Here is a 14,182-nt window from a genome sequence, read left to right as displayed (position 1 = left end):
GGAGGCGACGGTGGCCACAGCTCCCGTGGTTCCGGAGGCGACGGTGGCGAGAGCTCCGGTGGTTCCGGAGGCGATGGTGGCCACTTCCCTAGTGGTTTCGGAGGCGACGGTAGGGTCAGTGCTTCCTGGTTCCATAGCAGACTTCCTTCTGTTGGTTCCCGGGGTTGCTGCGGACACTCGTCTGATGGCTTCTGCTCGGTCGGTGCCTCTGGTGGGCCGAGTGCCAGCGGCACCCAGTCCTCTAGTGGTTTCGGGGTCTCCAGTGGTTCCGGCGCTCACTTCCCCGGAGGTTCCTGAGGCTCTCACCTCCCCAGTGGTGCCAGAGGCGACGGTGGCCACTTCACTAGTGGTTTCGGAGGCAACGGTAGGGTCAGTGCTTCCTGGCTCCATAGCAGACCTCCTTCTGTTGGTTCCCGGGGTTGCTGCGGACACTCGTCTGGACGACAGTGGTCACATCTCCAGTGGTTCCGAGGGTGCTTGGGGACGTTGCACCCTCGGAGGTTTCAGTTTCAGTGACTGGCGCTCCCTTAGCAGTTCTTGGTCCGGCTGTGTGAGATTTTGTGACTATTGGTATGCCTTGGTCTAGGGAAGGGACTCCTTACCAGAGACCCTAGACCAAGGTACAAAAAAGGGCCAGGCCAAGTATAAGGGTACTTGGGCCTGGAATTTTTTTTTTCTCTTCTTCCATTTTTCCCCTTGTGCCTAGTTTTTTTTTTTTATGTTTTTGAATACTGTCATGTCTGTCTGTTTCCTTTTCCTGTTGTCTTTGTGGGGTTATCTGTGGGATCACACTCACCTATTGGTAATTAGCTTCACTTGTGTCATCTGGTGCTCCCTGTGTATATATACCCCTCTCCCTCACCCAACTATCATGGTTGGATCATTGTGATTGGGTTGGATCATTGTGATTGTGATTGTGTGGGATCATTGTATCTGTTCCTGTGCTCAGCTTAGTGTGTACTGTGTTTGTACTTAGTAGTTTATTCATTGTCTGGTTTATGCCTTGTTCCTGGTCTTGTGAAGAAGTGAGTTTTTTTGTTGTTTTGTCCTTGCACCTTGAGAATAAAACTACCTGCACCAGAAAGAGTCTCACCAGTAGTGTTTGGGTCCTGCCTGCTTCCTGCAATGCCTCCTGCTATATCAATGCCCACACGTGACACTCCTCCAATGTTTCTTGCCTTACTGCCCTTCCACCTGGTCTCCTGCACACACAAAATGTCTGCTCTTCTTCTCTCCATCACATCAGCTATTTCTCTACTTTTCCCTGTCATTGTACCTACATTCAAAGTTCCAAACTTCAGACTAACACTTCTATTCTTCATCTTTTCTCTTTTTCTCCTAACCAAACACCCTCCTCTTCTTCTCTGTCTCTGGCTCTGACTCTGACAAACAGTAGTCCAATTTCCATCAGTACCCTGTTGGTCAACGGCACTGTTGGCGGTCGTTGTTAACCCGGGCCTCGACTGATCCGATATGGAAATCATTTTATTGATCTGCATATTTGATTTAGCTAAACGTTTTACACCAGATGCCCTTCCTGACGCAACCCTCACCATTTATCCGGGTTGGGACCGGCACTATAAACACGGCTTCGTGTACCCTAGTGGCTGGCTTAGTATAGTGCTTCTATAGTATAGAGCCTAAACTTTAACAGGCGGACCGCGGTCGGGAGAGACACGGACGAAGCGGACAGTGAAAATAGAGCATTAAATCGTTAAATCCATTCTGTTCATACTTCCCACGGGCAGCACTAAACTAGTGTGTCTCATATGCGCACAAACTGTGGCACTTATTAAAAGTGCCAATGTGAAACGTCATTATGAGACAAAACATAAGCTGTTTGAACAAACATACCCACTCAAATCTCACATAAAATTAACCGTATTTTTTGGGACCATAAGGCGCACCGCAATATATGGCGCAATATCAATGAACGGGAATATTTTCATACATAATGCACACCGGGTTATAAGGCACTTTAAGCGAAACAGAACAGTCTGCGAAACAATGTCAATATCCGAGTCAGTCTCGTTTATGTTAATTAGCTGTTCAGTGATGATTCCGGCCTTCGTGAAAGCTCGGACGACATTTCAGACTGATACCTTTGCCCAGGCATCCATTGGCAGATAGTGGCGTAACTCTTCCGGTGTTGCTTCCTTGTCTTGGTGAATGTGTTCGCCTTCTATCATCCAGTGCTCCCACGCAGTTGCAATTTAACTTTGAACGCCATGTTAACACCAATATTTAGCGGTTGGAATTCTGTGGTCAATCCACCCGGAATGATGTCCCGAATTAGTTTGCTTCACTTGGGTTTTGACCCCGATGGGTCTCACCGATATCGTCAAAACCCAAACCCCCGCTGGATGGTCACCGTTATTGTTGTTTTAACGCTGTTCCGTGCGCAGGTGCGGATGTTGTTTATCCTGTATCGATTAAAAAAAAAAAGATTTGGGTTACACAACAGTGACGAGCGGTGAGGTTCATGGCTCAGATTTACAATTGTAAGAACCAAAAAGAGCATCTCATTTCTCTTGGATGGTTCATTGGTTTATTACCAGGTGATGTTGTTGAATGAATATTGAAATAAGACGAAATAAGATCCATCAGCATTCCTCTTTCAATGACACTGACACCAACACAAACATATACACAGGAACACATTTGTCCTACAAAGAACGTTTCTTTTATACAAATGGACAGAGCACTCTTCTTGTGTCTAAGAAATTCATATTTACTGTAAACAGATTAAAGTATAGAGATGTCAAATTTAATTTTGATCTTCAGTAAAGAATTTAGTTATTTTATATATATATAAAATATAACTTTAAATTCTGGTGCTTTACTCAAAGGTTGTCTATCAATTAAATAAGAAAAAAATATATTTTAGGCCAGTTATCAAATACTTGATTTTTTTCTACTTACTCCTCTACTTATTTTTTACACTATTGTTTAGTGCCCGTTGCTCATCCGATGCCAAATCGATCCTTGAATTTCCAGACGTTTTTAAAGAAATCTGTTTTTGAATGTATGTGGCTGATCTTTCATGTCTGCTGAGGTTTCTTGCAAATGTTTCAGGTCACAGTATCCCGAGTTAGTCCAGACGTTATCACACGATGAGAATAAAAGACAAGGAAAGCAGTAATGGCGGTTTCTTACAGGAGCCACTCAGCCAGTCTTTTCGTTTGTACCGCTCCATTTAAAAAGAACGACTCTTTTGTCCCGTAGTTTGAAGGTAACCTTTTAGCTCCAGCGTTGGTCTTTCATCACTTATCATCTTCTGTCTGGACTAAAAGACCAGTTTTGAGAAATATTTCCGTCTTGAAATACAATCCATAGTGAGTCGGATCAGGCAGAGCAAAGAAAACGCTGTTCTTCACCGACTCGCTCTGGTTTAGTGCCGACCTTCAATTGTCCGTTGACGCCAGCTGCAGAGCACCTGTCAGTTCACGTACGACCCCTTGAGGTGAGGCAGAGTACTGTTGGCCTCCCCTGCTGACTTTTCTCTAAACTTTTTTGGCTGGAACAAAAACGGGCCTGTGTCATGTGACCCAGTTTGATTGGATAGCCCAGTTAGAAGAGAGGCACAGCTCGTAGGTGCTTCACCTGGGATTTCTGCTCTGTATTTGAAAGCAAAACACTTGAATTCGGCGATTTTTACTTAATTAAATATCAAAAATGTGTAGAGTCATACTGAAAATGCATCTTTAACACAGATCAGTGGAAAATATTAATATTTATTTTATGTACTTTTTTCTACTTTTTTATCGTGATGGTAGGTGAGGCACTGCCTCCCCTGCCTCCCTTGACCGCACGTCACGTTACACAACCATACTGTAATCATTGTTGTTGGCAATCTTCTAATTGTGATTAGAGTTAAACGTCATTGTTGGCTCCCAGTGTGTTCCAGTTGTGCGCCATCATGTGTGATGCCCTGTGTGGTTTGGCTTTATAAAATTGGTTCGATGTCAGTAAGCGCAACCAGAAGTAATACATAAAGCGCACCGGATTATAAGGCGCACTGTCGATTTTTGAGGAAATTAAAGACATTTAATTGCACCTTATAGTGCGGAAAATACGGTAGTCTGAGGACCCAATATGACCATACAATATGTGAGGAGTTGAATATAAGAGAGGAAGTTAAATCGTTCAATTGTTAAGATATGTTCAGACCTCTTATCTCAATTGATTCAATTAAAGGTAACAGAGTATGCACACACACACACACACATATATGTATATTGCAAATATAATTTGGATGTTTTGTTGATATCTGGCATCTTGGTGTTTGGCTGTGTTTGGTAGAAGTTTCAGAGAGTGCATGCTGTTTTTATAGCTCTCAGACTTCATTCATGTCAAAATATTTTTGGAATTTCAAAATTAAGTAATTTATTTTATTTTTTGAAGTCATGCACTTTATTTTAATGTGACCATTTTATTTATTTATTTTCTAGTTCAGTTCTGTGTTACATGACTATAAATATTGTCAGAAAGTTCTGAATTGTACTGAAATCATTTGATTTAAAAGACAGGTATTGATTAGATGCAGATGTTGATAAAACTACTTAAATATATATCACACTAAGTTAGACATTATGATATTCCGGACCTTTGCTTCAAGTCATTTTCTCTAACTGGACCTCTTTTAATTTTAGTTGAATACCCCTGCTCTATACTATATAAATAATCTGACCTGAAAACAATAATTCTATCACCAAAAAAACAGACAAAATTTTAAATTCAATTTCAAATTAAATTATAGATTTCAAATTTTATTAAACACCACAACAGTGGTGTGATTGTTAGAATAGTTGACTAAAAAAACAGTAAAACTGGGTGGGTAGAGATACTACCACACCATCGCTGTCTAATAGTAACATTAAACAGACAAATGGAACTGTGATGAGCCCAGTGGACCATCAATAGTTTATTAATTTTAATGAATTTTGTTTTTTGCTTTTTAAAGGGACAATTAAGGAACAACTAAGAACAAAAGCTGATAACAATCAATTTCTATAAACTTTTTGTCCACTACAGTAGTTTATACTAGTATATATTATATATATAATCTTCTGTTCAATGTTGTACAAAATGTAAATATTATTGCAAGATCTGCAGACCCTGAGTCAGTCACAGGTCAAAACACGACAGAAATTAAAATAATTCAATGATAATTTTGTTATGAGTTTAGCATTTACACAAATTGAACAACTTAATGAACTTATTAATAAGAAGAAGCTACAGTAGAATGACAGGGGGAGGGGGGGCAGTGGGGATGAGCAGACCACCATACACCCACAGATGTGGAGAGGGAATGCTCTGAGTGCCTACCTGAGCGGTGGTACCTTGCAGCGCTGTGGCCACAGTGGGAGAGGCAGCTGGGTCGAGAGAGGCGCCTCCTGGCCTCAACAGAGAGAGCGGCCATTACAGCCCCCATAATGCAAACGGACCACCACAAGACCTGGCTCACTAAGTACAGCATACGATGTGGATATTGCAGCAGAGGTCGAGGAGACGACGTAAAGTTGGAGGAGTGTATGTTGAAGCTCGGTTAATTGCAGATCGATGTTAACTGGATGATGTGAAAGACGCATGAAATCTCAGCTGAGTATGGAATCAACTGACAGGCTGAAGCCCCCGCACTGAGATATAGCCTCTGTCTGTTGACGAGCGGCCGGTGTGTGTGTGAGTGTGTGTGTGCGTGTCTACGTGTCTTTTTGTCACATTTAAAAATCTTTGAAGGTTTTTTTTTTTTTCCGCCCCCGTAAAATCCTGTCAAAGTGAGAGACGAATAAAAGGAGAGGAGACGGAGCAGACAGCACTGCTGAGGGTGTGACCTTTAACATCCTCACCCACGTCACCTCCCCCACTGGTTCATCTTCCCTTTGTCAATTCTCTCAGCATGATTTCTGCTGTACATAACTCGTCACTTCTGCAAATAGCAAATCAATTTGATTCTTGTTAAAAGAAAAAATCTTAAAATTTGAAATGTTAAGCTAAAGCACTTGGTTTGTATGTAGCTAATGCAGAGATTAAAAATAAACAATGGAATCAAACATGAAAAGGCTCAAATACATAATCTGTGCTAATGTACAGTAGTAAATATGTTAAATAAATTCAATAAATAAATATATAAAGTATATATTTCTCTGAATGTCTTCCCTTCATTTATGACCATCTGGGATGGTATGGTTCCTCCTTTAAAAAGGTACGAGCCCGCTATCATTTCAAACACCACAAGAGGGCACTAAATCAAAAGCACTAAATCAAAAGCACTAAACAAAGCGATTTGATTTAAGTAAAGGGAACTGAAGTGAAACTTGAGAGAATGATTCAAATCCTTCAGACTATTCAGAGTATTTGATTACTCGGTTCAGAACAGCACTGTAGACCACGGACTGCGGTCTGTCTCATCACAAGCGTAGGAGTTTTTACAGAGATACTGATTCATTTTTGGTAAATTTGGTTTTCTTTGAACTTCAAAAGGCTATTACTATTACTAATAATTAATGAAATGTTAATGTTATTGTTAGTTCTTTTTGCGGATGACGTGGTTTTGTTCTAGCCAGGACCTGCAGCATGCACTGAGGCGGTTTGCAGCCGAGGGTGAAGCCACTGGGATGAGAATTAGCACCTCTAAGTCTGAGGCCATGGTTCTCGACCAGAAAAAGGTGGTTTGCTCCGTCCAGGTTGGGGAGGAAGTCCTGCCTCAGGTGGAGGAGTTTAAATATCTTGGGGTCTTGTTCACGAATGAGGGTAGGATGGAACGTGAGATTGACAGGCGGATCGGTGCAGCGGCAGTACAACGGTTGTTGTTGTATCGGTCTGTTGTGGTGAAGAAGGAGCTGAGCCGAAAGGCAAAGCTCTCGATTTACCGATACAAGCGGCTGAAATGAGCTTTCTCCACAGAGTGGCAGAGAGCTCCCTTAGAGATAAGGTGAGGAGCTCTGTCACACCAGAGGAGCTCGAAGTAGAGCCGCTGCTCCTCCACATCGAGAGGAGTCAGCTGAGGTGGCTTGGGCATTTAAATCGCATGCCCCCCGGACGCCTCCCCCGGGAGGTGCTCGGGTGCCGTCCCTCTGGGAAGAGACCTAGGACACGCTGGAGAGACTACGTTGCTCTGCTGGCCTGGGAGCGCTTTGGAGTCTGGGGAGAGGGAAGTCCCTACTCAGACTGTTGCCCCCGCGACCCGGCCCCAGATAAGTGGACGATGATGGATGGATGGTTAAATAATTGTGTATCCAAACTAATTAACACTAACACCACGATACATCCTTCACCAACACTTAACTCTGAGTGGAGTTCATACTTGTGAAATAGTGCAGTAAAACACAAATAATATATTAAAAATATATAATGCTTTAGAAGTACCTTCGCAGACCCACTAGGGGTCGCCAATCATTTGTTTACGACCTCCGCTCCACATGGTGCACAATAAAAAAAACGAATCAGAGAAAGATATAACTGCATTTTAACAGTGAGTATGAGTCTGGAATTAAATACACTGAATACACACACACTGTGTGTTTTAAACAGATCTTTCCTTGAATCAGTCTGAGGTGAAGACTGAATATAAAAAAAGAGAGAGGAGGGTGGTGAGGAGGGACAACATGCTGATTCAGCCAGCGGCAGCGGCTTGACAGAGCAGTGGTTCTGTTGGATGAAAGGACACAGAAGGAGGACAGAGCACAGTCATCTAATACAACTGATCAATGATGGACGGAAGGACATGCCACAGAGGAGCGACTGATGAGAACAGAAACAGTTAAAATGAAAGTCAAAGTCAGTCAGAGGGTGAAGACGTGGCTGTCTGTGGTCGGTGTTGAATAATTCTGAATATATGAGCTCTATGTGGGACACAATATTGTATTATTATTGCTACAAGTTATAAAAAAAATTACATTTGCATTTTTAAGAATTTAAAATCAGTTATTACAATATGACTTAGAACAATTTAATTTGAAAAATCAGATAATTGAAAAATACATTTGTTTTTATTATTTTTATATAAATATTTAATTTATATAAATTATATATATATATTATACATAATAAAAAACATATAATTATATAAATTATTGATTTACTATTAAATTTTAAATTTTAAATTAAATACAAAAATCAAACAAAGTTTTTTTTATTATTAAGCTCTGACTTTATTGACCCAGAGGTCAATAGGTCAAGTACGTCATTTCAGGTCAAACACAGAGTCATTAAAACAGTACTGGGAAGAAACGGCCATTAAGAAGTGAGGAGACCTCACTATATGGACCAGGGTTTATGAACCATCAACTGAATCCTCTCCTCTCTTCATTAATACAATTATTATTACTATGAAGACACATATTCTTATGATGAAAATGTTTTATTTTTATTTATTTAAGTATATATATAATATATATTTCCAATATATTACCAATATATAAATATATATTATATATACATATGTGAGCAGAACTTCATTTTCTGTGATGCGTTTTTTTTTTTTTTTCATTCTGTATTATTCATACACTTGTACGTCTACAGAGCAGCAAAACAAATGGTTCTTTAGAAAAAGAGTATATATATATATATATCTTTTTTAAAGGCTGAGAGAAGACTTCACAGAAGAATAAAAGAGAGAATATACCTTGAACCAGCGTCCCGGTGATGAAGCCAAAGAAGCAGCGCAGCAGGTTACTGACCTTCTTCTCACACGCTGCCCTGCATCTGTTCATCCTCAACCAGAGTGAGCAAAACGACAACTAAAACACAGATGTCCAGCTGTCCCAGAAATAAGTCAGAACTTAAAGAACAAAGCCTCGGGAGAGGATCCGAGAAAGAGTTCTTGCACGGAAACAGAAGTACTGTGTGTGTCCAGACGATGTCCCTGTTCTGGGGACAACAGACTAACCTGGTGTCCCAGGGTGTTTACAGGTGATGTTCTCTCCCCCCTCTTCTTCTTGTCTTTCATTTGTTTCTCCCCCCCTCTCCACCCTTGTCAGCTGAGAGGACGTGAACACAACAACAACCTCAGTGCCGGTGTTGGCTCGAAACCTCAACTCATCGTTAACCTTCACCAGGCCTCGGCGCTGCACGGTCACAGCCAATCACCCGTCCTCTGAACTTCCCCTCACTTTTGTCCAGTCTTGTGGACCTGAGACGAAGCAGCATTATTTGAAGGATCAGTGGAAAAAGATCTCCCAGCTCCCCACTTCCTCTCTCCCCTCCATCGTCTAAGGTCCAGATCTAATGTTCTCGTATTACACACTTCACATTACAGTCAGTTATATCTCCTTTTCCTGTTTGTGAATCATTCCGATGGTCAAACTGACCTCAGACCAGCCGATCAAAGATCAATCTGACAAAATGGTATTTTAAGTTTAAATAATGTTTTCTGAAGCTCGACGTCATAAGCTACATTCATTAAGCAGATGCCATCATTCTGTCAGCTATTCATGCATTTTTTACTGCTTTATCCTATTATGGGCAGCATAATATTATGAATTAAAAAAAATAAAGGTTTTATAGAGACAGACAAGCATTCATACTCACATCAAAGTCATTTTAGAGTAAAGAAATATCCTAACCTGTATATTACTACTCTGTAGGAGGATACCTGAGTACTGAGTAGTCCATAAAACCCATAAATACAAGACATATAGAGATCGTTCTAGTAAACCAATGATATTTCTGTCTCAGGATAAGAAACTCTTACTATTTCCCTATAGTTTCCCTTTGAACATCTTTAAAAACATACAGCAGCAACCATCAAACAGTTGTCTACATTATTACAGTCCTCTCTGCTGTTCTGCTCTTTAAAAGCTAAAAAAAACAACAGTCAGCAGTAGGTGTGACGTCATGCCAGAAAGCACACACACGCTTTCAATCACAAAATAAAAAGAAAAGAAAAGAAAGACATGTTGAGAACAATTACAGCGTATCCACCAGGGGGAGCACTTACATAAAGCTTTTTCTGTCAACCAGGGCTGGAGTCCAGTACAACACACTGGGACACACTGAAGTTATAATATATGTCTATGCTACATTACACAGCTCAATATTACTATGATATGTAGTATATATATGTGTGTGCATATATATATGCATATATATGCACATGTGTATATATGTATATATATATATGCACGTGTGTATATATGCAGTGTATATATGTATATATATATGCATATATATGCACATGTGTATATATGTATATATATGCAGATTTATATACATATATGTGTGTGCGCATATACAGTATACATATACATATATATGTATGCATATATATACGTATACGTATACCATTCCCACACTGTTTAAATTTGTCTTTCAGTAGGTTATTCTCATTAATGCCTCATTCCTGTTGTACATATTTAAATGATTCTCTTTCTGTAACTTAGCAACAAGACAAACACCCTTCATTTACATATTTATAAAATAACATTGGATGCACCGTGAGACATGAGTGACTAACCTCATCAAAACCCACGTTCAATATCATCATTCCAAGTTGATAAATGACTGCATGCCTCTGAGAGACCACCGGGTCTGTGACCCCCGGGGTCAGTTGACCAACGCAGTGAGTCAGTCCGGTCCAATGGGACCCACAAGGGGTCCATGCAGTCAATGATTGGTCAGTGATGAATTTAAATACAGTTCTGTTGTGAGTCCCCCCCCTCGCTCCCCCCACACTCCACATTAGACTCTCACCTTTGTCCTGTGGCTGTGTGCTGGCGATGATCCACTTAACCAGGCAGCACTTCATCAGAGCTTTCCGTGAGAAGCGGGGTTTCTGCCATTTCCCTGAGTCCTTTGCTCTGCCCGGCGCAGGCTCAACGCCGTTGGCGTCGCTCAGGATGCTGCCGTCCACCACTTTACCATCAGACTAGAAGGGGAAGAGATATCAGAAGACAACTTTGGTCAGTACAGTATGGAAATTGAATCCAAACTGAAGGAAAGAACGAGGTTGGAAAATAGGATTAGCCTCTGGAATGTGTTCAGTATCAGTGGGTTTGAAGCACATTTGTGGCCATAAATATGAAGTGTGATTCTTTATTTTCTCCATCTCATTTCTCTGCCTCTTTCACACCCCACGCCTCGCCTCCTACACCGGCCGTTTTCTCCTTAACTACAGTCATGAATCACTCCCAGTCCCTTCTCCTTCTGCTTCATCTCAGATATATTTACCATTCTCTTCGCAGCTCGTCCAACAACAGACCAACAGTCCAAACCTTTCTCATCTTCACACTGCCATAGGAGTTTACGATTAATGTCTATTGACTTGGGTCGTGGAGGTTTGTAACTTTTAAAATATGGTTCCCAGAAAAAAAGTTTGGGAAACATTTTTGTAAACCACGTGTCAAACACAAGGCCGGGGGGCCAAATGTGGTCCGTCAAGTAATTTTGTGTGGGGATTTAATGAAGACCATGCAGCAGAGTGATCCTGATAATAGTAAACCTGATTTTTTTTATAACACAGAGCAAAGAACGATATTTGTAACTTGAATAAATAATAATCATTCGCAGAAACATTCATTAACACGTTAAGGTGTTACATATTTACGGTCTTTCAGAACTGGCCCTTCAAGGGGAACTGTATTGTTGATGGCGCCTCCTGATGAAAATTAGTTTGACACAACTTCCTCCTGACTCTGATGGTCCATCCATCTGTCAATATCACCATCATTTTTTAGATGTCCATATCATCATCATCATCATCATCATTGCTGTCAAACTCTCATGACTCAGCACCACAGCCTCAAAACCACTGACAGACCCTGGACGGTCGTTCATGTAAGTCATCAGCAAGTCATCAACCCCACCCCCCACCACTCCGCCCTTCACCCCCACAGTGATAAATCAGTGAATGGATAATAGTCCAAACCTCACTGAGGTTAACAGTCGATGACTGGCACTAAAAGCTTCAGAGCAGTGACCAGTCCTCCAAACCCTGACCTCATCACCTGAAGGGAAAACACCACCAGTAGAACCACAGCAGCAGCTATCATTAATTCATTTATTATCATTTATTTTTATAATCATTTATTTTAAAAAAATACAATTATTCACATACTGTACTCAGCAGAGTAACACAACTAAGATTCAGCTTCAGAATATGGCAGCGCTTCGATCATTTAACAACAGAAGAGAAGAGACTTCCCTGGTCTAAGGCAGCAGTAACCTTAATGAGGCTATGAGACCACAAGCCGTGGCTGCAGAGGTTGGGTGAGGTCACAGTGCAAAGAACAGAAAATTTTTATTTGTGCTTACGCAAAGTACAGTGGATCCTTGAGATACGAGCGTCTCGACGTACGAGTATTTCGAGATACGAGCAAGCATTCAAGCAAATTTTTGCTTCGAGATACGAGTAAAGATTTGAGATATGAGCACGCTTAAAGACGTGGCTGAGCACTCGCCGCCTCTCTCGTTCACTTCACCTGTTCGTTGACTTCCGTACTCATCTCCCGTGAGTCTTCCATATTGTGTTTGCGTTATCTACGTGATTTTCTGTCTATTTTGTACATTATTCTTCATCATAGTGATGAGTCCTAAGAGAGTGAGTGGTAAGGATGGTGGTGAGAAGAAGATCATGCGTTTCTTCTTCTGGACGATGGAAATAAAGCAGAAAATTGTCGATAAATATGAGCGTGGTGCCACTATAGAAAAAATACAAATCCTGGTCGGATTACGATCGTATCTTGTGGTTCCACTGTACTTCAAAACAGTACTGATCTGCTGGGAGGGTTAAAAAAAATGTCTCTGGGGTTGCCAGATCTGTGACGTCAATAGGTGGGCACAAGCCAAAAAGTAGTCTACTGTTTTGGTTTAAGATTGTTTTATTAATCGGACTTAAATGTGCAGCTATCTTAAAAAAAAGAAAGATCCAGAGTTTAAGTAACCAAAAAGTCAATTTAATCTGAAGGCTCACCGTGCTGATGTCAATCCATCCCCCACTGCCTGAAACATTCACTCAGTGTTTCGGCTCGTTCACTTGTGAAGATGAATTGGACTCTTCACTGTGTTTTTCCCTCCAATATTCTTCCTCATTTACTTCCCCCTCAGCCACGGCGTCCGTTCACTTCCTTCAACCGCAGTCACTGCCGTGATATGATTTAATCTTATTTGGATAAACAGCTTTTCCATACAGTTCTAACAAGCTCCATTAAGCTGCTCCTGCTGGGCCTGGGGAGGAGGGGGGGGGGGTTCTGCAGAGAAAACACAGCAAAATGTAGGGTGGAGGGATGTGGACGATGAAAGGGGTGAAGGCAGAACAAACACCAGCGCTGTTTACTCTGCAGGAGCAGAAAAATGCAAAGGACGACAGAAGGAAAAGACGGAAGAACTCAAACGCTTGTTTGATCCCGGGTGAGTCTGCACATCCAAATGTTTACTTCAAAAGGAAAAGAGAATGAGAGATGGAACCAACTCTGCCATTGTCCCCGGATGAAGTGAAATGAATTAGCATAATGAATGTTGGCCTATCTGAGGGGACGAGAAAAGGACGTCCAGAGGACAGAGGGACTGAGGAGGGAGGAGATGAAGATAAGGAAGTAACATCCCGGTGAGGACATCTGTAGGACTAATAGAGAGCATTGTTAATGCAGCAGGGAATAAAGACCACACTTTGGATAATTGAGTTGCTTTGATAAATAATAATCCCATTAAGAAGAATCTAGACGGTAAAGCATGACATGATGGAAATTCCATTCATGATGGATGTTCTTCTAAAACCACAGCTACATTTTGTCAGGTCAATTTTTTATAGAGTAAAATCAGAGGCTCATTAAGATCAGCAGCATTGCTTATGCGCAAAACTCAGATTTAAATTATTTTAAAGCTTTTTAACGACAGGATTTTTATGATGTTGGCAGATTTGTTAACGGTTTAATTAGAAACTCTGATTTGAACTACTGCAGTTTGTAAAAAGCATTCAGTTACAGTTGAACTAAATACACCTTTAGATCAGTACTTCTCAAACTAGTGGGGTAGGTCCCCCTGAGGGGGCACAGAGAGGTGCTGGGGCGGGGCGTGAGGGTCTTCCAATGGAATATGACACGCATATGGACATCAGTGTACCACTGCTGTAATGCTTGAACGATAACAAGCCTCCAGTCACTAGGTGGCAGCAACTCATACAATGGTTTGTACAGATAAAAATATACATGTTATAAGGTTCTCAATAGTGTTTCAATTCACAGAG

General features: G+C 41.2%; 1 protein-coding gene across 2 annotated transcripts in view; it reads right to left on the bottom strand.

Moving 5' to 3' along the window:
- kcnip3a (Kv channel interacting protein 3a, calsenilin) overlaps positions 1-14,182 on the bottom strand; it is a 50,286-nt gene that overhangs the window by 25,506 nt on the left and 10,598 nt on the right. Inside the window, exons 2-3 of one of the 2 annotated variants that reach the window (XM_017043274.2) lie at positions 10,693-10,867; positions 6,173-6,175 (exon numbers count right to left, since the gene is read on the bottom strand). In XM_017043274.2, coding sequence (XP_016898763.1) covers positions 6,173-6,175; positions 10,693-10,867 — 178 coding nt within the window. The remainder of the gene's footprint in view (positions 1-6,172; positions 6,176-10,692; positions 10,868-14,182) is intronic. The other variant, XM_017043275.2, reaches the window with a different exon arrangement.

The sequence above is a fragment of the Cynoglossus semilaevis genome, chromosome Z, assembly GCF_000523025.1.
Source record: "Cynoglossus semilaevis isolate Cse_v1.0 chromosome Z, Cse_v1.0, whole genome shotgun sequence".
NCBI classification, from domain to species: domain Eukaryota; kingdom Metazoa; phylum Chordata; class Actinopteri; order Pleuronectiformes; family Cynoglossidae; genus Cynoglossus; species Cynoglossus semilaevis.
The sequence above is the reverse complement of the archived record's forward strand: the minus strand, read 5'-3'. Positions and strand labels throughout refer to the sequence as shown.